Source organism: Amphiprion ocellaris, chromosome 20 (assembly GCF_022539595.1).
Source record: "Amphiprion ocellaris isolate individual 3 ecotype Okinawa chromosome 20, ASM2253959v1, whole genome shotgun sequence".
In the NCBI taxonomy this organism is placed as follows: Eukaryota; Metazoa; Chordata; class Actinopteri; family Pomacentridae; genus Amphiprion; species Amphiprion ocellaris.
Genome location: NC_072785.1, coordinates 29192310 through 29220197, shown reverse-complemented (window position 1 = coordinate 29220197; position 27888 = coordinate 29192310). Strand labels below are relative to the sequence as shown.

The window sequence follows — 27888 nt, the reverse complement described above, 5'->3', positions numbered from 1 at the left end:
AATTCATAGAGATAGAGCTGATTTACTGATTCATTTAGTGTATTTAATGGTAAATGTCTTATTTCCACTGTTTTCCTCTGAGTTTGGACACATTTATCAGAGTCTTTCATTCGTTTTTAAGCCTTTTAGAATCAAATAAAGGTCAAACTTTAACAAGTTTTAAGTGAAGATCAGAATCTTTTCACACATTTATTGTTTTCACTTGAATACAAATGTGCCAGAACAGTAAAAAAAACAAAACATATCTTCACTCAAAATCAAATAAAAGCTGAGATTAAAAATGACTTTAATATAAAAAAGAATGAAATAATGGGTTATGATCCAAGAGTTTTAATCTTCTCAAACGAGATGATTTCCTCTCCTGCTTGATGCAAGCAGCAAAACCGGCACCGACCGACATGAACAAAGTTACGTAAGAGGAAATCCTCTGCAGGGCCGGCCGGTCCTGGAGGAGGCCGGTACCACCGCCGGATTATCGGCCTCATGAAGGCGGATTATGAACCCTGTTGGAGGGGAATCACTGGGCTTTAGGTTCTGGGTTTGGTGGCGAAGGTCAGGTATCCTGTGTGACCCGGGATCTCTCTGGGCGGAGTCGTGGTCTTCAGGCTGACGGCGGCATAGTTCGGAGACGTTTCCTCCACGCCGTCGGACCGACAGTCGGGTCCGAAGTCGGGCAGCGGCAGCGAGACGGTTCTGACGTCGTGGATCCTCAGCAGAACCTCCAGAGTGTTGATCTCCTCGAAGCCCTGATCCACCAGAGCCTGGCAGGTCCTCTGAACCTGCTCTATGCAGGGAGAGAAGGAGCACAGCCGACCGCCTGCTGAGAAGAAAAACACAAAACAAACATCATCAGACGAGGAGGATGAAAGTCCAAACTAGATATGAAAACATAGATAGAAAAAACACTAGAAAGACAGAATTAAACAACTTTAAATCTAGATAAAATACGTTTAAAAAAAGACAAAATGAAACAAAAATAACAATAAAATTTTGATTTAAAAGACGAGATAAAATACATTAAAAAGACAAAATTGAACAAAAATAAAATAAAACAATAAAACTGCAAGATATAACAAAATAAAGGTCAAAATTTAAAAAAAAAAAGATTTTAAAAACCAGGTAGAATATATTTAAAAAAGACTAAATCAAATAAAGATAACATAAAATAAACTGGATAAAACACATTAATAAAATTGAAAAAGAAAATACAAATTTGACTAAAAAAATAGAATATATTAAAATGTCAAAATTGAAAAAATTACTTGAAAAATTAGAGTAAATAGAAGAAGACAAAAATAAACAAAAATAACAATAAAAATTTGATTGAAAAATTCATAAAATACATTAAAAACGAAAAGTTTAGGTTATATCATAGCGTAATCTGAATAAAATATATTGAAAAGACAAAACTGAGCAAAAATAAAATATCACAATAAAAATTAGATTAAAACATAAAACATTAAAATGTCAAAATTCAAAAAATATATAGAATAAATTTTTGATTTTAAAAACTAGATAGACTACACTAAAAAAGACTAAATTAAACAATTTGGTTAAATATATTAAAAAGAACATAATACAGGATAATATACATTAAAAAGACAAAATGAAACAAAAACAACAAAAAAACTTGTAAAAAAATGATAAAATACCTTAAAAAGACAAAATTGAACAAAAATAAAAAATATATGAATTAAATTTAAACAAACAGAATATATTAAAAGTCAAAATTGAAAAAAAAACTACAAAAGACAAATTAAACTAAAATAATACATGTTAGATTTGAAATACTAGATAAAATATATTACAAAGACATTTGAAAAAATAACAATATAAACTGGATAAAACACATTAAAAAGACAAACTTGAACAAAAATAAAATAACTTGAAAAATTGTATTTAAAAAAAATAGATAAAAGATATTCAAAAGTAAAAATAAAAACAACAATAAAAACTGAATATAATAAATTTTCTTGAAACACCAGAAAGCTAGTAAATAAACACAAATCCTTTAGATAATGGTAATTTAGGTTGACATTTATCTAGAAATAGAAAGACTTCATTGTCATTACATAAATGTGAAAGAAAATTGGAAATGATTCTCCTTCAGACATTTTGTGCATCTGAATAAACATTTATCCAAGCAAAAATATGTACTGAACTGTAGATAACGTATGTTGCACAATAAATAACTTTGCACCAGTAGACAAATTGTAGAAATGTTCTTATTGCACAACGAATGAGCTGCAGTGATTCTGGATATTCCAACTGGATGTTCATGTACAGTCAGCAAGTACTGGATTATAAAACTGTCCATAAACACACCAAAAAAAGAGTCAGCTAACTAGCTATAATCATCTTAAAATCCCTTATTCGATATTATTATATTTGTTTGCTGGGATGAGACACTCTGAAGTCTAATTAACTCCCAGTAATGAGATCAGTGCAAATCTTAACCTAAAATTTTTGTTCTGCTCATTTTCAAGAGATTAATATACATCCCTAAATGATTATTCTGGCCAAGAAACACACTTTTCTGACTTTAAATCCCTGCTATGAAGGCGTCATTTCACTGTGTCTGAAATAAGTTCACTTCAAAACATCCCTGAACAAAGAATAATAATCAGAACCTGATCTGAGGTATTCTACCCACCTCCAGGGAGGTCCCTGATATTACAGCTTCTATTAATAATTGGATTTTCTTGCAGGTTGCTGTGGTTGGAGGATGATCTAATGACCTCTGATCACCTGAAGCCGCTGCCGGCCTCTCGCCTCTAAATGAAACCCGGCGGTGATCCCAGCGGGAGGCCGAGGAGACGGGCCAAGAAAACTTTCACCGGCTGACCTGAAGACTGAAGAATGCTGCAGCTGGAGGCTCCGGGTTAACGAAACAGAACGTTTCACAAGATGATGTAAAAAAGAGGGAGGAACGGGAGAATGTAGATGAATCATAGAAAAAGGATGTAATAGTCAAACTAAAAACTGTTTTACTTCCACATCCAGCCACACAATCTTTCATTTGGAGCCATTTTTCTGATCAGAATCATCCACCTGATTAATTTAAGCCCAGTTCTGGTTCTCTTTTTGCTCCGTTTTTGGTCTCCTCCACCTCCTGAAGGAAATGTCTGTATTTTTAGCTGCCAAAAGCTTCAGTTCATTCATTAGCTTGTATACAACTGTTTGCTGCTGAGTTGGTCATGCTTAGAGGCTTTTTAGAGCTTCTTTTGCTGCTAAAACGACACTTTGTTGGCGCTGAAAGTGGACTAGAATAGTGAAGCTGCAGATACGATCGATTATCAGCAAACTCTTTCACAAGATGACGTAAAAAAAGAGGGAGGAAAGGGAGAAGGAGTGGACAGAAGGTAGATGAATCATAAAAAAGGATGTAATAATCTGTGAAAATTGGTTAAAACTATGATGGAGTTCTTAGTAAATGGTTTATTTCCACATCCAGCCACATGATTTTTGATTTGGAGTCATTTTTTCTGATCAGAATCTTCCACCTGATTAATTTAAGTCCAGTTTTTGTTCTCTTTTTGCTCCATTTTTGGTCTCCTCCACCTTGTACATATTGAGTTTAAGGTTTTACCCCATAAATCACTGTGATTGTGGGCCAGGAGAAATAATAGCTCTCATGAAACCCTGGGATTTGAGGTAAATTCTTGTTGGCTTGGATTATTTTCCAACTTTCTGGCAAAAAAACCTCTTTGACTTCAGGTTCAACTGAACAAAATCACTAAAACAATTATTATCTAAGGATGACTTTGGGAAACCAGCTCAAAAAATTGGGTTGCTTTCAATTAATTGACAGTTTTGTCCATTAAATTCTAGTTTTGTTTCTTTTGTTCCTTTAAGTTCTACATCTACCCATGGTTTTTCTGCTTCCATAGAGGTGCAGGACTTTTTATTGCAGTAAAAAATGAACCTATAGTGAAGAAAAATGAGACAGAAGCAACAACTGGACAGAAGCTGCTTTGGGTTTTGAATGCATTCTCAAGTTCTCCAAACATTCTTGCCACAATTGTTGGTTTTTTCCACCTTCTGAGCATCCAGAGGTTGTAAAACTTCTGATATTTCGCTTATTAAGAACACAGATGTGGCAGGGTTTCTATAGAGGGCAGCCTGGCTGAAGACTCCATTGTGTCTGATGAACATTACAGGGATGTTTCAGATAGCAGCCGTTCCTTCAGCCAACAGGACCAATGTTCTCCCTCGATGCGGCCATAAACACAACCTGGCCATCTCCTAGCAGCCACAGCGAACACACAGTGACGGCTGGGGTTGATGATTATACAAAAGCGTCTCTAGCAGTTATTAATAGCCTCCAACACGAACCGTACCTTCAACAACCAGCAGCTATACGTGCACGAAACCGCGATTCATAGTCATAAACTTCACGGCTGTGGAGTGTTTGCGTTATTCTTGCATAATAACCAACTGTGAGGGAGGGGAGGCTTTGTCAGGATTCATGGTCCGGCTCAACAGAGCGCCGGGCTGCAGGCCAAAACATTAGGAGAATTACAACTCAGAGGGAAAAAAAAGCAGAAATATTTCACTGCCCCTTGACTTAAAGAGTGTCCACTGCAGAAAAACAGCTCTCAGCACTGTTTCTAAAGCCTGGGAAAGTCTCAGAGCCTCTGTAATAATGAAAAGAACATTCACTGTACAGCAAACAAACCTATTTTGATTCATTTTTTCCTTTCTCTTGCTTTGAGGGAGGTATAAAGTTGGAAAGAGAGCCGAATTAGCTGCTACTAGCTCCTCTTTGAAAGGTTGACACAGATGTACAGACGGCTTTTATTAGATTAGTTTGACGCAGAAGAAAACCTAAAAATGTGATGATTCCCAAGCAAGTTCTGCAGGTATAAGATGCGTCTTTTTTCTATGGTCTTGAAGAATTACAACTTGGAGAAGAAAAAATAAGAGAAATCTCATGTTTCACTGTGTCCACTGAAGAGAAGTAGCTCTCAGCAGTGTTTGTTCCTCTGTAATGTTGGAAAGAACATTCACTGTGCAAAAAACATTCCCGTTTTTATTCATTTTTGTTTTTATTTTGCTTTAGGGAATGTAAACAGTGGTAGAAAGTTACAATGGATCTTTTTAGCTCACATTTTGGCACTATTAAGATGTAAAGTTAGCCGAATTAGCCACTAACAGCACCTCTTAGAAGGGTGCACATGCATGTACAGACAGCTTTTATTAGATTAGTTTGAAGCTGAAGAAGATCTAAAAACATGATGATTCTCAAGCAAGTCCTGCATGTGCAAAAAGCATCTTTTTTTCCTGTCATTTATGCACAATCCTCTGAAAGTCTAATATTCTTGTGTTGCTTCCTGGTGTTAGATCACCAGCAAAATTACATTTCTGTCACTTCATGTGCAGCTTGCAGTGTGAAAACTGCTAGTTTCTGCAGAAAAAACAAGTTTCTTGCAGCTAAATTCATAAATTTTAAGCTCCACGAGTCGATCTGAGCCTCCCATCATACAGCATGTGACTCCTCGGCTTCTCTCCAGGTTGATTTTTGCATCTTTTGCTGTCTGGTTGAAGCTCTGTAAGGCAGCGCTGCTCTGGAGGAAACATCCAGCCTGAGCGGTGGGAAGTGAAGCAGACTTTCCTTATGGAGCGGCTCAGTGCCGGCAGCAGCATAACCCTGTATGGTCATGGGACTGTTCTGCTGCAGGGAGCTGGCTGCAGTCTATTTATCTGTATCTGTGTGTGTTCGAGGCTCTCGTGAAGGGAAAATGCCACAGTGGCACCATAAATGGGAGTCGTAGGGCAACATCCACACTCCTCCTGCATTCCTCCTCATATTAAGGCTTAGTTCTTCATACCGAGCTGCAGGAATATTAGCATGCAATCTGGCTTCAGGACTCATAAACCACAAATCCTCTGCATGTTGGATTAATTAACTTGTTTAAAAACATTGCAGTGGTCACTTATCCTTCTATGCAACACTAAAAAACTGAGTTTAAAACACTCAGATTTGCAGAAATGACCACACATTACCACCTTTTATTTGAAAACCTTTAACCCAGGATGTAGCAGTTTGGTGTTTCTGTGCAGCTACACTGAAAATGCGTCCACATTTATGATTTAACCCTCTAAACTCCAGGCAGTTTATGGGCGTTTTTATGCTCCTGTCACATTTTTATTTACGGTGAACTCATTTACACTGTGGTATAAAATCCTGCACCTCTATGGAAACAGCATGACGCAGCAGAAACAACTCAGAAATGTCTTCTGTACAGTGTGACATACGCCATAAATCATAAAACAAGGAAAAATTTAAGTTAAATTTCTTTGATTAATTATTTTACAAAAACTGGAAAAACTGGAATCAACATGTACAAGCTTTTCACATGCTATAGTGAATTTATTTTTGACGTTTTTAAATTATTTCTATGTGAAGTATCTGCATTGCTCTTTTAAATTTGGATCTTTTATGTGCTCTGTTTGTTCCGTTAATAATTTTAATGCAAGTTATTCTTTTTTTGCTGCATTTACATTTTGTATTTTTGGTTTTTATTATATTCATAATCTGGTTTTATTTTATTTTAAACTTATTTTATTTTCTTGACTTTTTGTCATATTTCCAAAAGACCTTCAATAAATCTATAAAAGAACCAAAATACAGGATTGATTCATGATTCATGTGTTTCAATGATTCGTGATTAAAAGTTAGAGGAGTCTTTGGAAACTCAAGACTGAATGATAAACATGGTCTTTGTTCACAACTATATCTGTGGATATTTGATGCCTCTAACATACAAACGGTCTCCAGTCGAAGCTTTCTACTCCTCAGCTCACCTTGTTTTAAACTAAATGGTCAGAGGGTTAAAGGTTAAGTTGCTATGAGCTCTACATCCATAACTCAGTGACCAGCTACATGTCTGGACTCGCTGCAGATCTTCCATCCCTTGAGTTTACATTCTGCTCCAGTGACGACAAACTAACACAAGGTTAATGCTGACCAAGACGGACGGAGGGTAAATCCACAGGCTGGTATTTTAAAATGTCCTCAGTCACAGTCATGTTGCTGCTGCAGGACGAGTCACAGGAAAGTCATCATCAGGTGGCTGTGATTGTTCGTCTGAGGCCACATTTACACACTAACGACATGTGTTTAAACGTCACCGACAGGATGCTCATTCAGTTGGTTTTCCAGCATGAAAAAGAACATTTTGTCCTCACGTAAAACTTAATTACATGTGTGTTTACATCAGTCTACTTAGAGACGGGATTAAATTTGTGACATAACATTTGGAAAAAAGCTCTAAACCTTTTGTTTCTGCTGGTCTGCATGAGAAACTGCATTAAAATTAATGATAATTACCAACAAACGGGCTATCATGAAAAACTCTTCAGCTATTTTACCCAGCAATAAAGAAAATTAATTAATAAACTGCACAATAATGACATAAATGTGCAAATGACAAGACAGAAACTAAACACAAACCTTTAGTGTGAAGCTACAAAAATACTGAGAGTACAATTTATCTACAGTCTGAGGATAGATGACAAGAAGTCTTTTTCATACAATCTTTTATTCTTTTTCTTTTCTATTTTATTCTTTTCCCCATTTATTTCTATTTCATACTATTTGTATTTTTATTTATTTGAATCTTACTTCTATGTTTCTGTGCTTATTTAAAGCAAAAATATGAATGTATTTTTCAAAACTCCACTTTAGTCTTGCCTTATTAAAAATCTTATTTTAAATAACCAACCAACCACCCGTCCATCCATCCGTACAGCCATCCAACCCTCCATCCAACCAACCAATCATCTATCATTCCAACAACCAACCAACCAACCAACCAATCATCCATCCATCCATCCAACCAATCATCTATCCAACCAACCAACACTCCAACCAACCAACCATCCATCTATCTATCCAACCAACCATCCATCCATCTATCCAACCATGCATCCATCTATCAAACCAGCCATCCATCCATCTATCCAACCAACCAACCATCCATCCATCTATCCAACCATCCATCCATCTATCAAACCAGCCATCCATACATCTATCCAACCAACCAACCATCCATCTATCCAACCAACCAACCATCCATCCATCTATCCAACCAACCATCCATCCATCTGTCCAACCAACCACCCATCCATCCATCCATACAACCAACCCTCCATCCAAACAACCATCCAACCCTCCATCCAACCAACCAACATTCCAACCAACCAACCAACCATCCATCCATCCATCCATCCAACCAACCAACCAACCAACAACCAATTCACCAACCAACAACCCACAAACTAACCAACCATCCATTCATGCATTCATCCAATCATTCCACCCTCTATCTAACCCTCCATCCAACCAACCAATCCTCCATCTTACCAACCAATCATTACAGCTAATACCGTACTTTGCGGACTATAAGCGGCTACTTTTTCCACATGCTTTGAACCCTGTGGCTTATACAACGATGGGGCTATTGTGCAGATTTCTATGAGCGAGCTTCATGCCATCAATATGTTTAGCCTCGTCACATCAGAATGAAATTACCGAACAGGTCACAGTGACACTGTTCAAATTAAATTAATCGCACTCACACTAAATTCTTCAGATCAGTCATTCTGCGCTTCATGTACACACCCTCATCATGGAAAACACACGAAGAAATGCGTATGATGCAGCTTTTAAGTTAAAGGTAATCGATCTGCCTGTTGAAAAAGGAAATAGAGCTGCTGTACGTTAGCTTGGCATCAACGAATCGATGGTGCGACGTTGGAGTCGGCAGCGTGAACTGACCTTAATGTGTTTTACTGTCGTGTTACAGGCACTGTTTAGAAAAAAGCATTTATTTAATTAAAGGTTAAAAAAATCTTTCTGTGGAAATATCTCATGTTACAACATGGACAGCTGCAGCTTGTAGACAGGTGAAGCTTATATATGTACAACATCTTTTTCTTTTTAAATTTGGTGGGTGCGGCTTATATTCAGGTGCGCTCAATAGTCTGGCAATTACGCTATCTATGAAACAATGATCTTTTGCTGATTTATTACAGTACAAACAGTGTCATTTTACATTCACACATTATGATTTGTTAAAATAGATGTGGACATTTTTAAATCTAAATTAATACTTAAAATCAACGATTTTTACTAGCTATTACCTGTCACTTAACAAAACAGGGTAAATCTGTAATATAACAGTTTAAACTAAAGATTTACCATTTTAAAAAAATCCCTAATATACACTTTTTCATTTTTTAAAAATATTTGTGACAATTCGTAAAAATACAGATTATTGATGCAGACCTTATTTACAATTTTGACCTGTTTTGTTAGAATAAACATGTAAATTTATATTTATTTTCTGTGATTTTACTCTTTGTTAGCTCTAAATTAACAAAGTAGAGAACACATGTAAAATACTATTAAATTGTAAATAAATTTTTTCCGTTTTGTCCATTTTAATCTCACAGTTTGGTGGGTGCCCTCCTTCAGTCTTACCTTGTCTCTTCATGGCAGCCTTGGCGTGTCCAACGGCCTCCCAGGGACTCGGGATGTCCAGGAAGATGGCGTCGGCCACTCCGGTCACTCCGAAGCCGTCCTTGCAGACGTCCTGGTTCCGGACGGTGACCAGATGATCCACTCGGTGCTCCGCGAACTCCTCCTGAACCTTCTCGGCTCGCTGCTGGTGGAACTCCACCGTGTGAAGGTGCCCTGTGGGGGCAATGGTCCTCAGGATGGCGTGGGACAGCGAGCCACTACCGGTACCTGGAAACACCAAATATGGAGGCAAAAAATTAAAATCTAAGCAGAGGAAGATTTAGGCTGCGGCGGTGGAAGGAGAGATAGTAATGACACACGAAAAACACATGAATGGAACGGGCCAAATATTCAGTCGGATTATCCGCCGGGGGTGGGGGTATTTGGGTCCAGCCCAAGTACAAATACATTGATCAGCCACAACTTTCAAACCATAACATTTGCGTAGATGTTCTTCATGCAACTAAAACAGTTCTGACATGTCAGGGCAAAGATACAGGATCTCCGATTGTTTCTAGTGGTGCCCAGTGGTGTCCGGTGGTGTGCATTGGGTTCCAGTGGTCTCCAGAGGTCTGTAGTGGTGTCCGGCAGGCATCAGGACGCTTGCAGATCTTCTGGGTCCTGTGGGTTGCAGGGTTTGACTTTGGCCTCGATGGATTGGACTTGTTCCGAAACATCCCAGTGATGATCCACTGGATTGGGATTTATCTCTTGGTCGTGTCCTCGATCTGTTCTTGAGGAGTTTTTGAGACATAGTGGGGCACACTGTCTTACTTCGGGGGCTGCTGTTACCCCAAAAGGAGTATTCTTGGTCTGGAACAATGTTTAGGTAGCTGGTACATGTCAGGATAACATCCAGATGAACACCAGGACCCAAAGTTTTCTAGTAAAACGCTGCATTATTACGAAAAGAATCAATGTTATACACTTTAGTTGTGGATGGTTTTAATGTTGGGATGATTGGTGTATATGTACAGGTTCAGTTTTCATAAGAAGAAGGTGGATAAAGTAGAAGGTGCAGAAAGTGTAGATATTTGAGAAAACAGATCAAAAATTGAAGGAATGGTGAATGCTTTACGAATATATGAATTCTCTGTGTATTAATCTCACTGTGTTCCTTTAAATGATCAATCAGGACACAGATTTGGTTTAGTAAGAGGTCAGATTTGAGTGGACAGTCTTATAAAGGACAGTAAAATCTTCCTGTTTCATCCTGAGTCGGTCTGAAAAGCTCACACCTGCAACCACAACACATCCACATTTTCACACCGACCCGCTTGGCCCTCCGGCCGATAAGTGGATGCTACATTTCCGAGTGGCTCGTCTCTCCGCCCTGAAGCATCCGGTCGGCGCCGCCAACAAACGCGCTAACGTTCGGCCTGTTGAAGAGGAGAAACGGTCACGTGACCTGCAGCCGAGAACACAGCGAGAGGCCAGAACATCCCATCCTCCTCCTGACATTACATCACTGCTGCCTTTGTTAGCGCCGCGACAAAGAGGACAGTGTTAGCGACAGCAGCACTCTGACTCTCTAAAAGCTCACACTGTCGGGCCGGATGGTGTTCAGCTGCAAACAGAAAGCAGTCGACGGGAAACCGAGGAAGGAATCTGAAGCTAGAAGCAGGAAACACAGTTCAATTATGAAAAACAGTCACTCTTAGATGTGTTTTTGGCTCCAAGCACCTCGTTTACTGATAATGACGACCGTGTTATCTTCATGTAGGACTGACTGTCACTGAGTAAATAATCAGATGTTGGTGTAAATTCTGTGACTGTTTTGCTGATAAAACCTGCTTCTGTTGATTCAGTTCTTGTCAGACTTTCCGACGTTGTGTTTTCTATGTTGTGTTTCATTATCTCCTCTAGCAAAGTTTAGCTTCTTGTCTCATTTGTTGTCTTTAAATTGACATAATTTCCCTGATTTGTTTGGCAGATGTCAGGGAAATTTGGCCGGATGTTAGACGCTGACCCAATTAATGAAGGATTTATGATCTGTAATGAACATCAAACTGGTACAATGAACAGAATATGGGTTTCAAAGCAAATGTAGCTTCATTTAAACTCTAATTTTATCCAGATAGAAGTGTTTTAACCATCTGAAGTCCAAAATCAACCAGCAGGTTTAAAAAGAATATTATCTTTTTATAAAAAAGAGACAAGAATTATACCATTTATCAGAGCCAGAAAGGGTGAACACAGAAATAATAGTTCAACTTTCAGATGGTCCTTGAACTACTCATCAGGTAAGTCCCATTCAATGGGGGAAACCAAGCGGAAAATACTTTAAAAATTATGAAATATAACCTGTTTGTATTGAGCAGATTCTGTAAAAAACAAAAAATTCTTCACATTTTGATGGAACCGAGAACATATTAATGACATTGATGTAAACTGTAGTCATGTGACAAAAATTCTGGTAATTTTCACCTGAACTGCAGGCACTCTTACTACAGAACAGAGGAGACGACAAGAGAAACTGGGAAAATAATAATCAAAACTACAGGATCAATCAAATAAATGCAGCATGGCTCAGAAACAGTGACCAGAGGAGCAAGTTGTGGGAAGATACATTCAGCATGGTGAAACATCTTTCTATAGATGATGAGCAGAGACTCAAAATTGTCCAGTCAAATATTGTCATTTTGAATGAATTTGGGGTTATTTTTGACACATTTCAATAATTTTCAACAGCTTTTCAGTCATTTTTGACATTTTTTGTTACTTTGGACCAATTTTGTGTAAATTTGGGCAAGTTTCAAGTTATTTTAAACAGTTTCAGACTGAGAGGAAGTTAAAACATAGTGGAGCCAAAAAATAAATGCAGCATGGCTCAAAAACAGTGAACAGAGGAGTAAGTTGTTGAAGATACGTTCAGCATGGTGAAACATCTTTCTACAATTGATGTACAGAGTCTCAAAATTCAATTCAAATTGTCCAAAATGACTCAAATTGCCCACTAGGACTGAAATATTGTCATTTTGAACCAATTTGGAGGTAATTTTAAACACGTTTCAAATAATTTTCAACAGCTTTTCGGTCATTTTGAATTTTTTTGTTACTTTGGACCAATTTTGAGTCAATTTTGAGCATGGTTCAGAAACAGTAAACAGAGGAGCAAGTTGTTGGAAGATACATACAGCATGGTGAAACATCTTTCTACAGATCATGAATAGAGAGAAAATGTTTGCAAGAGGCTGGAAAAATGTAAATAGTGAAATATCTTTTTTTTTTTTAATTTTTGGCATTCTAGGTCAAACTGAACATAAATTGCTGACTTTTCTCTCCTTCTTCACGTTGTTCTGTTTCCATAGAGGTGCAGAGTTTGAAAAATGAGCCACAGTGAGGAAAAATTTGACAGGATAAAAAAAAAAAAAAAAAAAAAAAGATGTCCAACAACTGGTGTTGGAGTTTAGAGGGTTAAAACATGCTATGACACAACTGCATATCTTTATCTAGTTCAGTTTTTTTCTTGTTTCTAGTTTTTCTGCATTTAGCCATGTCTAAAGCATATAAATACAGAATATAAATGCATGGATTTATTTATTATTTCAGAAGTTTTAAAATAAACTCCAGTCACATGGGACTAGAGGACATTTCAAGGTTAAGTATTAAATCAGAGTAAACTCATATGATGGAGTCTGTTTGGATCTGAACTTATGCAATTCAAGATTGATAATTAATGGGTTCATCTAACCCTCCTGCTGTCTTCATTTACGGGCACCAAAAAATATTGTTTCCTTGTCTGAAAATAATCCAAAAATTCAGAAAATAAATTCCCCAAATTTCTGAAAATTTGCAAAAACCTTCAGGAAGAAAATTCCAATAATTCCTTAAAAGTTTTATTTGTAAAAAATCCCCCAATTTCTCTTGTATATATTTTTAAAAAATGAGTAAAAATCATCCAAAAAATCCTAAAAATATCTAAAGCGATTCCATATATATATCAATAGAACTTCTAATATTTTCTTAAGAGCATTCACATGAAAATCAACCAAAATACAGCAAAATTTGCTGGGTTTTGGTTGATTTTTTTGTGAATGCTCTTAAGAAACATTTCTAACATTTTCAAACTTTAAAACGGGTCAATTTTGACCCGCAGGACGACTCGAGGGTTAAAAGACAAACTCTTACCAGATTCTGCTCAGGAACGGAACAGAATCTTTGGATTTCACCTGTAACTGGTGCTACAGCCGTGCTGTGTTTTAATCCTACATACAGCAGCGTCATGATGCCAGCTGAGCTTCACTGCCTGTTTAAGAAGCAGAGTTTACTGCTGTGAGGAAACGGCTCTGTGGCTCGGTTCTGTCTGAGTGATGGTCCAGTCCACAGTCTGAGCTCCATCTGCATAAACACACCATCAATCAGAACCGACTCTGGACCTCCGGCTCGTCGCCAGGATGCTGACGGGTTCAGTTTCCATCGCTGTTACTCCGATAAAAATGATGGACTGGAGCCAACAGAGCCATAAAAACACAGAACATCAGTAGAACTGTGGAGCATCAAGGCAGGAATTCTGAACAGAACCTGACATGTGACTACAGGGGACGGATTTAACCGGAAACTGAGAAAAGTTCACACAAAAACAACAAAATCTCAATCATCACACTGAGAGTTCAATGATACACAAAAATGTATGACTGCTTTTTATCTGCACTGTAAAAAATTTATGTCTTTAACTGGAATTTTTTTTGAACAATTTACTGTTATTTTACAGATTTTCCCGTTTTGTAGGAAAATCCCAGCAGAAAAGTATTAATGTAGATGTTAAATGATTTTATTTTTACTGTATTTAAATCAGCAAAAATATTGTAGTTTCAGAGATATTTTATTAAAGATATTCTTTATTATTTAAAAGAACAAAATGTGCATATTAAGGATTAAAAATTGTAAATAACAGTTCCAACGGTCATTTTACAGACTTTTCCTGTTTTATTAAATTATAAATAATATCTGGTAAAATCACAGAAAAAAATAAATCAATTTACATGTCAATTATGAATAAAAATCAGGCCAAAATTGTAAATAATGTCCACATCAAAAATTTGTGCCTGTCCAAAATTCTTCTTTTAAAATGTCTGTCAAATTACCAGATTTTACTGTATTTAAATCAGTAAAAATATAGTAATTTCCCAAATATCTGCCTTCATTGAAATAAAAAATATACATAAATTAAGATTTGAAATTGCATTTTTACTGTTTTTTTACTGTTTAAAATACAGATGTTATCCAATAAAATCATAGAAAAAATATTAATTCAGACACTAAATGTTTTCATTTGTAGTGTACTTAAACCAGCAAAAATATTATAGTTTTATAGATATTTCATTTTATTTGGGATATTCTTTATTATTTGACATAAAAAATATGCATACTAAGGATTCTAAAATGGCAAATAAACTTTAAACTGTCATTTTACAGACTTTTGTTTTATTACAAATATTCATAAAATTACAGTTTTATTGAAATACAGATGCCATGCAATAAAGATCACAGAAACAGCATTAATTTAGATGTTAAATATTTTTATTTTGTAGTGTATTTAAATGAGCAAAAATATTGTTGCTTTATAAATATTAGATTTTTTTTTTTACAGATATTCTTTATTACTTGAAATAAAAAAAATGGATATTAATGATTAAGGATTGTTTTGCTCAATTACATCTATGGTAATGTAATGGTAATTTGTTTAAAATGTCTGAATTTACTGGATTTAAATTAGAAAAAATATTGTAATTTTTCAAATATCTGCCTTTATTTAAAACAAACAAAAAAAAAACATAAAACAACAGACTGGCAGACTGTTCTTAAACTACAGTTTCACAGATTTTTTCAGTTTTAATGAAATACACTCTCCAATAAAATCACAGAAAAAAATATTAATTTAGATGTTGACTGAAAAAAACTAAACAAAACTTTGCATGAAATCCACATAAAATATCTGTATTTTCCAAAAAGTCATTTGACCATAAAATTTCTCTACATTTTACTGTATTGAAGGCAGCTAAAATGATTTATTTTATTGATTTTTAAAAAACCTTTTGCTGTTATTTTCACCACTTTTACATTTTTAACATTACAGTATTCCACTATTCTTAAATGTGTATTTTCTAGCAATTTTGCTGTCAGATTTTTGGTGTTTCTTGTGTGTTTGCGCTCATTTCCAAGCCGAAATACAAGTTTCCGACGCACCAATACACCTCTTAGCGCGGTACAATGGTTTTATTATAAGTTAAAAACAGAAAGAAACTGCAGCTGAAGCTAAAATCTAATATCTACTAAAGAAAAGGAAGAACAGCAGCTGAATTAGTTTTATTGCACACAAAATGGGGAACAGGAAAACATCCTGATAATGGTTTTAAGGTTGTACGTGCAGGAAGGCACAAAAACTGTGACAAACTGTGTCTGGAATAAAAAGGAGAAGATTTGAGCAGCAGTGAGTCATGTTGTGATTCAGAGCTGGGATGTGAGCACTGACCTTTCCTGCAGCACAGCTTAAATATGCGCATTTAGTGGTTTATCAGGAGCCTGTAGGCTCTGGTACTAGAGATGGAGCCTAATTTCAAACCAGTTCTTTGCAAAAACAACTGGTTCCAGAAGCATTAACACTTTGTAGGTCGACAATCAGGAGTCGTGTTCGAAAGGAGCCAACAAGACCAACTAAAACGTCGTGACATTTATGAAAAAAACAGAGCCAAAAAAAAAGAACAAACAAAGCGTCATTCTTGATGTGAATTCAGCCAACCCATGAGTCTTATCAACGCTTCTAATCAGCTCCAACAACAAGACGTCCAGTCAGAGAGCAGCGACTCTACAAGGAAGCAGTGAAGAAGAAGGTCGGGGCATCAGGAGGTCATTTCTGCTTTCTGTTCCTTTAACGAGTAAAACATGGAGGTCAGCTAGACGGGAAGCAAAACCAGAACAGAGGTCAAACAACTTAACATCTAGCCAGCCATTCAGAAAGTGAAAGCTTTCTACAATCATAAACCAGCTGTGGTTCGTGTATCACGATCGTTCCTGCAACAAAAAGTCTGACCAAAGTGTTTTTTAAGGTTAATGATGCAAAACTCGACACACTTTCCCAACAACTAACATTCAGAATCAGATGAATCTGTTGCACAGTATGGACAACTCATTTCCAAGTCGATTAAGCAGATTTTTAAATGTAGTCGACCAGTCTAAGAGCAACAAAACACTCACAAAACAGCCGCAACTGAGCAGAATTTAACAATAAGGCTAAACACTTAACTAAAATATCTAGTGTAGCTTTTTATGAGCCATTTGAAACCATTAATCACAATCTTAAATAAATAAATCATATTGTCAACGCTACTGAAATGTGTGGAACTTAACCCTTACTACAAAACATTACGAGTCACTACATATGTAAAATTTAAATTACATTTAAAATACTTTTCAAAAAACAATGCTGAAAGTGATCACTCAACACTCCATCAATCCGAGTCCCAGTACACCATTTTATTCTGACACAGCCTCCATACTACATTATTTTTATTTTCTAGATTAAAATACCGACTAACGTTGGTTTTAGCTGGTATTTTTGAGAAGGTGAAGGTTGTGCATGCCAGTAAATGTGTTGTAGATCAGCTGCAGTACCTGGTTGTTCCACCAGGTGGAGCTTCTTACCATTTAATACTGTAGAGACCAGAGGAGGCGTCACTCAGACTACAGGAAGTTCATGATGGTGACCAGAGAGCATTGTGGGAGTTTAGCTATCAACGGGCACCATGACAAAGACTTCTGTGATGATTAATGACTTTCCATTAAACAGCACAGTGACACATCTAAGCTGATTCAGCAACTTATATCACACATTCCTCGACAGAAAGAGAGTTTTTAGACTGTTGATTGATAATGCTGCCGATGACTGGTGTAGAAAAAGGTTTAAAATTCATATCCCTAGTTCTGACAGTGAACTTCATCATGAAACAAGTCCAACACCAGCTGACATGACAGAATAACTACAACTTTCCTGATTGAAAATAATTCCTGAAGATTTTCTTGAAATTTGCTTGTATCTGCTTTAGTAAACATCTAGTTTTGTTTCCGTCTTCTTCTACTGTTCTTATTACAGCCACGTAATCTATGGAGCCACTTTCTGACGACACTACAGAGCCTAGTTTATTCTCTACAAAACAATAAATGCAAAGAAGTTTTTTTGTGACATTTTAAAAGTTTGCTGTAAATTTGCTTGACAATTGGACGGAAAACTAGCTACTAGCATCTGCTAATTCCAGACATTTACACTGCAGTCTGCACCTTGCTGCTGTTTAACTCAGACATTGTAGGCTTGGCTACCTTCCCACTACAAAGGAACAGCTCCTGGACTGTTTGAGATAAAGCTACTAAGAGCATTTCCTGTTAAGGGTGTGGTTTTATTGATTTTAGCTTGAGTGCCAGCTTCGTCTGAACCGAGCAAAGTGCAGAGTACATAAAGTCCACATTAAAAATCTGCATTTTTACAGATGGTAGTTTGTTCTTTTCCAATGTGTGACCATAAAATTACTCTTTACTGTATTAAATCAGCTAAAATTCCATTATTTTACAGATATTTGCGGGTATTTTCACCATTTTTTAAGTGTTTTGGTTTCTGGCATCACAGTTTTTTCACAGGTTTTTAAGGCAATTTTTTTTTTTTTGTGTATTTACATTATTTCCAAGCTGCAAATCAACATATTTATAAGGATCCACCAAATGCATCAGTCATTGTGTGGAACTAGTTGCACAATAATAAACAATCCTGCACATCCACTCCACGCCCTGAAGGTGATCAATAGCAGCTCCTTCAGTCAGAGACTGACTGCACAAATGTGTAAATCTGACAGGTTTAGAAAGTCTTTTATTCCAGCTGCTGTCAGATTTTACAATGCACAAACATGACTTTGCATTTATTATTTTGTTTTTATGGTTCTTAGTATTTATTCATTGCTCTTTTTAACTTATTGTGTATGAAAGTGTGTGGTGTTATGACTGTTATGAAACTGCCGTGGCACTGTCATTTATTAACCCTCCTGTTGTCCTCATTTATGGGCCGCACAAAATATTGTTCCTTCATCTGAAAAAAATCCAAAAATCCAGCAAAAAAAATTCCCCAAATTTATAAATATTTGCAAAATCTTCAGGAAGAAAATTCTACAAATTCCTTAAAAGTTTCCCTTAACATTTTATTAAAAAAACAAAAACAAAAACAACAAATTAGGCAAGAAATAAAAATTTAAAAAATAAAAAAATAAAAATTGTGAATATTTTCAAAAAATGAATAAAAATCTTCCCCCAAAAATCCTAAAAATAACTAAAGTGATTCCATATATATCAGCAAAAGTTCTAAAACTTTGTTTAAGAACATTCAGAAAAAAATCAAACAAAATCCAGAGAATTTGACTGGATTTTGGTTGATTTTTTTTCTGAATGTTCTCAAAGAACCATTTATTTTTAACATTTCTTTCCACCAAAAAATGTTCAAAAATTCCCCAAAAATGTTGAAAATGTGGAAGTTTTCACTGTGAAAATATATATTTTTCCCACATTTTCCAATTTTAAACGGGTCAATTTGACCCGTAGGATGACAGGAGGGCTAAAGGACCCATCTATCTACTACGAGACAAAAACAGAAAAAGTTGAAGATTGAATCCGATACCTGAGATAAGAAGGAACAGCTTCCTGCAGTAAACAGGTCAACTGTTTGGAGATATTTCACGCTAATATAGTCAAGGAAAATATCAGGAAAATGATTTTAAGGTTCGTGCAAGAAGTCACAAAAACTGCGACAAACCCTCAAAGCAAAGTGCCGGCTAAACAGTTCTGCAGCTTGGATCTTATCAATGAAGTGATTCATTTATGGCTGAAAAAGGAGGAAGCAGCCTGAAGTTCAATCACAATGCGAATTTCCTCCTTTAGGCCTTGGGTGAACATTTCTCTGGACCTGCTGAAGCTCTGGAACAGGTGTGAAAATACATTAAGGCTGTGGTAAATAATTAACCCAGGAGTATTTGAGGAGCACCTGCCTCCAAGGTGACTCCGTGGACGGACTTGAACATTTTCGACTCTAATCTCTGCATGTTTACACAGTTTGCTGACAAAAGGCTTCCAGCACACACTGCTTATTGAACACTGAGTCACCACCGAGATGCTGATTAGCACCTCGAGGACGTGTGATGAAACCCAAGCGTGGATAATGAAATGCTGCCTTCATTAAGTTATTTAATAAACGGAGAGCTTTATCTGCCGTTTAAGTGGTTATTTCTCTGGACGCATGCAGTAAACGTGATGCAGGAGGCGCAGTCATCTCCATACTGCTGACTGAACAGACTTCCCACTGAAACCATCCATCACCCTGGAGACCCTCCAATCCCGGCATCACACATACACACTTAGCGTGATCGATAACGCGAACATACGGCGGTAAAACATGATGCGGCGCTGCACCAGCCGGCCAGGCCTCCTCTCCCATCCCCCACCGACACGAACACACCGACACACTCTGGGTGATTGCAATCAGAGACATGGAGGTGAAAGGAAAAGATGGGAGGAAACACCAGGGGAGCACAAAAAGTGGACAAAAAAATATAGGATTACATAACGTCTGGATGACACATCTGCAGCCATCCCGTGGTGTTCAATAGCAACAGCTGGGGCTCGTTGGGTGGAAACATCTGGCAGAGACTCAGAGGTGTAAACATGGAGATTAGAATTAGGAGGTTTTAACATGGAGCTGAACACCACATCCCAGAGATCACACCAACCATGTAGGGTGATCTAATAACACACAGCAACCACAGGGTTCTATTTTACTGGATTTAAATCAGCAAAAAAATTGTACTTTTATAGATATTTTATTTTATTACAGAAATTCTTTATTATTTAACGGTGATTGTACAGACTTTCCCTGTTTCTATTGAGGCAGCATGGCTCAAAAATAGCAAACAGAGGAGCTAGTTTCTGGAGGATACATTCAGCATGGTGAAACATCCAAGGGTGTCCCTAAAGTCTGAACACATCAGAAACCTCATTAACTAATATTTTTACCTCCAGAGATAAAATATGGCTTTGTCGAAAGAAGAAAGATTTGAATTAATACTTGTCAGTGGATGTGAAGGATGGACATATGGAAAGATAGCAGATGAATGTAATTTTTCGACAAAGTGAGATTTCCGATGTGTCCAGACTTTAGGGATGCCCTGTAGAATTGATGTGCCAAGGTTGTAAAAATGTAAACAGTAAAATATCTATATCATGTCGAGTACTTGGTAAAATGTTTGAATTGTTGGAAAATAATTGAAGAAATTCAACTTTTCTTCTTTCATTTTAATGGTTTTTGGCATTACAACTGCGTCATACTGCACAGAGGACATTTCTGAGTTCTAGTCATGGTTTTTCTGTGTCCATAGAGGTGCAGGACTTTATATTGCAGCCCACAGTGAGTGAACAGAATCTGCCTGGAGTTCAGAGGGTTAAAGGCTCATGTTGGGTAATCTAATATACACAGTGTGGAGAAGAAGCTCAACTCAGAGAGATTATATTTCTCTGTTAACAACGTAACATTACAAGATTTCTCAGAGCTGAAGGTCAAATTTCTCTCAACTGCAACGTTTCACAGACCGGCTTCAACTGAACGGAACAAAGACAGAAATGATGCTGATATTAAGAATTAATAAATCAATATTTCATTAATTTCATGCACATCTAACATAAGAGTTATTCCTGTAGACAGAAAGGCTGCATCATGGTTCAAGCTCAGCCCCAACATGAAGTCTGTTCTGAATGTGTCGTCATCTGAAGATGCTGCTGGAGCTGCTGTTCCATCACAGCTTAAAAATAAAGTTTGTTTTAAATCCCAGCATACTTGACATCCTTTTTCCCATCTATCTAAACTCAGGTCACCGTGGCAGCAGGAACAGCAAGTCAGTCCAGATGTTGCTCTCCTCCAGGGAGATCCTAAAGCGTTCCCAGGATAGACGAGCTGTATAATCCGTCCAGCATGTTTGGGGATCTACCCTGAGATCTCCTACTGTGGCTGGAAAACATCCAGAAGGACGTCTGAACTCCTCAACCTGTCTCCAACGCTATGTGTCCACAGCGGAGATTTTGGATACACATTAATAAAAGCTACTCCAATATATGACAGTGTATACAGGTGTCCCACAGATTCACAATGTTGGAGAAATTATTCCCGCAGAGTGTCGAACACAGTGGTGGACATAGCATGCAACTTCTGGAGATTTTAGAGGACGAATTCCTGCTTTTCTTGTCATTTATTCTGCAGTTTGAGCAAACGGTCGCATTGCAAAACATGTGAAACACATAATAATACGGCACAGTTTTCACAGAATATAGCAGCTAGCAGCACGATGTTCATGTAACTATGTTGGCAGACATAGCACGGGACTTCTGGAGATTTTACGACTTCCCGGTGTGTTACGGCCCCATCGATGGAAAGCACATAAAAATAAAAGCTCCTCTGAAGTCCAACAGTAACTACAGGCGTCATACAGACTCCCAATGTTGGAGAAATTATTCCTGCGGAATGTCGAACACAGTAGGTGGACGTAGCACGGGACTTCTGGAGATTTTAGAGGACAATGTCACGCTTTTCTTGTTATTCATACTGTAATAAGGCCATGCCAGTTTTAGCAAATGGTCACATTGTCCATCATGTCAAACATAAAAACACACAGCACAGTTTTTTATGGAATATAGCAGGCAGTAGCATTGTGTTAATACAACTATGTGGGCGGAAAAAGCATGGGACTTCTGGACTTCACCACAGTTGATGTTTGGAATACAGATCAACTGATAAACCATCACAACGTTTAGTTAAACACCAGAATCACCTGTAATGTTCTACTAATGCACCATTTTTCCTGCAGCAGCCTCTGATACACTGTGAAACACCTCATTTTCATATTTTTCGTGCTGCTTCTCTGCTCAAATGCAAATATGCATAAACCTGCAGTGTACTGGACAAAATGTGACATATGCATGGATCCTAATGTGCAGAATGAATGACTTAGAGGGATGTTTGAGGAGCTTGCTGGCTGATCTTAGCAGTGTGCGTGACTGTCTGTGTCCTGATTACTGACTGTGGGTTATTTCATGGCTGACTAACTGCAACCTGATAAATCCATTCTTTAAACAGAGCATCAAAAATCGTAGTTTTACATATTAAATCCATTAAAAACAATAATCCAAGAAAGCTTTGAACCACTTATATTCATTGAGGTCGCATTCCTCGCTCTACCAAACTAGTTTCACCTTGATTTAATCTGTATTTGTGGATTGTACTGTGCTTTAAAAACATGAATTTGACGTGAAAATGACTCACCGGACTCGCAGACGATGGAGCCCGGCTTCAGCTCCAGCATCATGGTGATGGTGGCGATGTCGGTGGTGTAGAGGATCTGGGTTCGGTGCGGCAGGGCGACGGTCCACAGCTCCGGCGTTGGGTGGAGGACGTAGACCCAGCCGCCTTTGCTGCAGGTCACCTTGGACCCGTACGGCTGTCCGATCAGGTCCGTGGAGTGGCGGATGACGCCGTAACGGGTCTGAGTCTGGGCGCCCTGCTGCACCTTGACGGGCATCACGGAGTTGTGGCTCAGGTAGACGATGGCGACGTCTCCGTCCTGGATGCAGTCCGAGTATTCCACAAAACTCATGGCGAGCTCTGCAACAAAAAAACAGAAGTCAGATCGACTTTATGACAAAAAGAAACAGTTGGTTTTGTAGCTCAAACAAAGAGAATCTACAGACTTCCTTAACTTCGCCTCATATAGTATTAAAGAGGATACTGTAAAGATAAAAAACTGTGAAAATAACAGCAAAAATCTGTACAATACGGATAGTTTAGCGGATTTAAAAACAGTAAATCAGTGTCATTTTACAGTAACAATACATTATTTGGAAAAATACAGATTTTTGATGCAAACATTATTTACAGTTTCTTTCTTTCTTTCATTCATTTATTTATTTAACAGTCAACATCTAAATTAGTATCTTTTCTGGTAGATATTATCTTTATAATCCCCCCCCCCAAAAAAAAAAAAATCTGTAAAATAAGTTTAAAAATTAGCATACATTAATTTTTCATTTTTTTTTCAAATAACTACAAATATATGTAAAATAGCAATATTTTTTGCTGACTTGTGTCATTTTATGGTTAAAGGTTGTAAAAGAACAAATTAACATTTATGAAAATGCAGCTTTTTGATCAGAATCAGAAAAACTTGTGGGGAAATTCCTTCTGTGGATGTGGACATTATTTACAGTTTTGGTTTCTTTTCTTGCTGTTAACAAGTAAATTAACACTTTTTTCACAAGTTAATATTTGTAAAATACCAGTTTTCAGTAATTTCCTGTGATGTCACCAGATATTATCTGAAATTTACCTAAACAAGGAAAATCTGTGAAAATAGACAATTAAAAATTATTTACAACTTTTCACTCATTAATATATATTTCTTTTTCAATTTACGCTTTTAAAAAAAATCTGTAAAATACCTATTTTTTGCTTAGTTAAATACAATAAAACAGTTAACTGTCAAATGTTCTAATTATTTTATTTAGTTATTTTTATTTATTCTGTGATTTCACTAGTTACTATCTGATAGTCAACAAAAGAATCTGTAAAAGTAACAGTAAATTATTATTTATTTATTATTTATATTATTATAAAACTGAAAACATTTGATGTATTGCAAATAGAGCATATAGCATTAAGCTGTGTTTCGTTAAATTATATGAACAAAATTCTGATAATTCACCACTAAAACATTTGTAAAAGAAAAACTGATAAACTTTTGTGTTCATAGTTTTACAGCTTCACGTCGTCTTTCTTGTGTGACAGTTAAAACTTTGATAGTACTTCAAGCTTTAATGCTCTATCACTTGTTTTATGTCCGTTGGACTGGACAAGATTGTCACTGAAACTTTACTTCGAAAAAATAACATCACAATTATATATTTTCCCCAAATTCTTCTTCAATATTTTGAACTGACTAATGCTGTAGCTTCTGTTTGATTAACTTTTCATATTTCACTTTTTTTTAAATCAGTGTTTTTTGCAGTTCAATTTACTTCTCATTTGTAAAAATAAACAAATAATAATAGTTAATGTTATTTCTGTTGCTGGATGGAGGCAGCTGGCCTCGTTGCCATGGTAACCAGGGAGACTCCAACGTTCCAGATTTTAAAAAATCCGACCGTTAATTTAAAAATCTCACAAACTGAAGACAAACTACCGTTTTACTAACATTTAACTGCAGACGGAGACGGTTTATCCACTTTAATTTTCAGTTTTACGACTAAAAACGACTGAAACATGTCGGACAACGTGGACAAACTGTAAGTGGAATGATTTAATCTTCATATTTCTGATACTTTCTGAAGAAAATCTAATTACAAATTAAGTTTTGTATTATTAGTCTCCGTTAACTGGGCATATTAACCGGTTAGAGGTTAAACTGGACGTTAAATAACCGGCTGGGGTTAATTTAATCTCTAATTAAAGTAAGCTAAGAGGAGAACACAGCTGGACAAGTTTGTTGTAACTGACTCTAACGTTAGCTGGTTATCAGCTAACTAGCTAACGCTAACGAGTCTCATTTTAAAGCCGTTTATAATCAACACAACCTCTAAACTCAAACACATATGCAGGTCACAGTGCAAAATATCTAAAAACCTGAATTAACTAACCATAAATTACTTTTGTGGTTGGACGCCGGCTCGGTTTGCTAACCAGCTAACTAGCGTGCTAACGTTAGCAGCGCTAGCTACCGTTACCGTTAACTAGAGAAACAACCGTTGGAGACTCTCCGCCTACCTTCACCGGGACTTGAGCTGAATCAAAACAAGCAAAAACCGGCGTCTTCGACCGTCAAACTGAGCTCCTACAGCGGCTGTGTGTGCGTGTGGACAGCGGTGACAGCTAGCACTCGCTGCCCGGACACTTGGTGTTGTTTTCGGGGGAAGTTGAGTCGACGAAACCGGATGAAGAAGATGAAGATGATGATGTTCACAGATTGCAAACTGCCTCTGCGGATAAAACCGAGTGAGAGAAGCCGAGCAGGAGGTTTATTAGTCTGCAGTCAAACATACAGAGCATTTAAAGCAACTATAATGGAGCCAAAGTGTTTTAAACAGAGAAATTAGATTAAATGTAATGTTTGTAGCTTCAGCATAAATGATCTGGATGACTGAGAATCTGCACAGAAAGACTAAATTTACCTGACAAGTTTAGATATTACAGTAAAGAGCCTCATCAGTAATTTAAATGTCCAGGTTAAAAACATTTATTATTACTAATTATGCACTAACTGAAATACTAAGACCTTAATATATGACATATAATCCAAAATAACCTAAATGTAAAGATTAAAAACCCACAATATTATGTGCTCTAACTAATTACCTGACTAATTTAAATATTAAAGATAAGATAAGATAAGATAAGATAGATAAGTCCTTTATTTCTCCCCACGCCATTCATATTGTTACAGCAGCTTATGTAGCAATAGATGTAGTAATAGAAATAAAATAATAATAGAACAGTAGTAGTAATATTTACAACATGTACAGGGGTGAGAAATGAGGATGAAATAGTGCAGTAGTGACACACTGTAAGACAATGCAATATAAAGTGGCTTAAAAAATAAGTTTAAAAAGTGCAAAGATCCTACATAATTATCCAATAAAAACCCAAGTAATGTAAAGATTCCCTTTAATATTTAAATTAGTCATATAATTTATGAAACAAAACGTTAAAAAAAAAATCAGCAATTACCACAAGTATTATTATTTTCTTAATTTAAAATCCTGTATTTAGATTTTTGCAAGGAGAGGGAAGAAGAAATACTTGTAAAAATACTTCCTATAATTTTTTTTTATAATGATGATTACATAGGCATACATTTTGGAGGGGGTACCTGTATTTTGTGTATTTTGAAAAGAGTAATTAGATCCATATATATTCCATTATTTTAAATTGTGATCGTGATAGATAGACAGACAGACAGACAGACAGACAGACAGACAGACAGACAGACAGACAGATACATACATAGATAGATAGATTACTAATCCCGTATTCAGTGACTTACATACAACAAAAATAACAATAGGACAAAAACAGGCAGGTTTGTAATTTTAACATTAAAGGTCAGCATAAGACATTTGCACCATAAATTGATGCATTAAAGGCGCAAATTTGTGCATCAAAATCCTCCAGAATGCATGAAGAGAAGAGTCTGACACCCAGCAGACTTCTGTTTAATGTTTCCTCTCCAATACTTAAATAAACTTACACTCATATTAGATTATTACAGATGTTTTATGTGTAAATATTATGCTAGTCCTGGTTCAACTGATGATAGTCCATTTGTAAAAACATACTGTACAACCTTATTATGTTATATCACCATATTCAGCTGTAAAATGCAGTGAAGAACCCTCAAACTGAAGGAAAATACCCTTAAAGCTGCACTTCATCATTAGTGCTTTGCTCCCCAACACTGTAAGTTATTAATACCAGAGGAACACGTGCATCTGATAAACATGTAGTTCTATTAGCTGTGGATGATCCATAGATTTGCATGGGCTCACTTAAAGGATGCCTCTGTTCCACTGAACAGTGGAATGGTTTTTATAGTTTTATGTTTTATAGCGTGGACATAAATTTTGCATGTCAAACCCTTAATTTCCTGCATTCTGCTGAAATTTGCATGCACCAGTTTGTTCCATTTTATCGTTTCATGGTGGAAATAGCTTTATTTTTGTCGACAAACACAAAATCCAGGTACCAGGGGACCTAATATGATATATTTTGCCATATAATATGATAAAATAGTAAATTATAGTGCAGCAAGACTGTTCTGCATTAGTTTTTATTCTGCTGTGGATCAACTTTTCTCATTTAATATCATCCCAAAACACACAGAGATAAGATTCAGTGTTCTGTTTGGAGAAGTTACCTGTTTAAATGTGAACCTTTTCACATAAAATTTGAATTAATTCACTTTATTTCGGTCTGTGCATTGGAGGGGAATCTTTAAAAGGCTCAAAGTGTTTGGATTTGATCATATAATTTAGTTTTATCCACAAACCGTGCAGATGAAGTGATTTAGTGTTGAGTTGAGGAGCAGCTAAATGGGCTCGTCCAATAGAATGAATGGATGGAAATAGCGGCCAATGGGAGCCGAGCGGCGGCTATAAACCGTCGGAGCGGCTCCGGTCAGCGGAGAGCTGCTGGACGCTGCGGAGGCTGGAAGCTCCTCGGTGGAACCATAGGGATCTTTGTGTCAACCCCTGGTAGTAGTAGTAGTCCTCAAGTCCGACAACAGGTACGTCTGGATGCA

The 27888-nt window shown here is 36.7% G+C and overlaps 1 protein-coding gene across 2 annotated transcripts; it reads right to left on the bottom strand.

The window, feature by feature from the left end:
- Positions 1-154: 154 nt before the first annotated feature.
- trmt61a (tRNA methyltransferase 61A) lies at positions 155-27773 on the bottom strand. Of its 2 annotated transcripts, none has more exons than XM_023294053.3 (5): positions 27637-27773; positions 25359-25570; positions 22866-23204; positions 9488-9754; positions 155-820 (listed from the first exon to the last, which is right to left on the bottom strand). In XM_023294053.3, the coding sequence occupies exons 3-5, from the start codon at positions 23194-23196 to the stop codon at positions 528-530; spliced, it is 891 nt and encodes a 296-aa protein (XP_023149821.1). In that variant the 5' UTR covers positions 23197-23204; positions 25359-25570; positions 27637-27773; the 3' UTR covers positions 155-527. The 2 variants fall into 2 exon arrangements, with proteins under 2 accessions (XP_023149821.1, XP_023149822.1); XM_023294054.3 differs by having other exon boundaries at positions 155-817.
- Between the last annotated feature and the right edge of the window lie 115 nt (positions 27774-27888).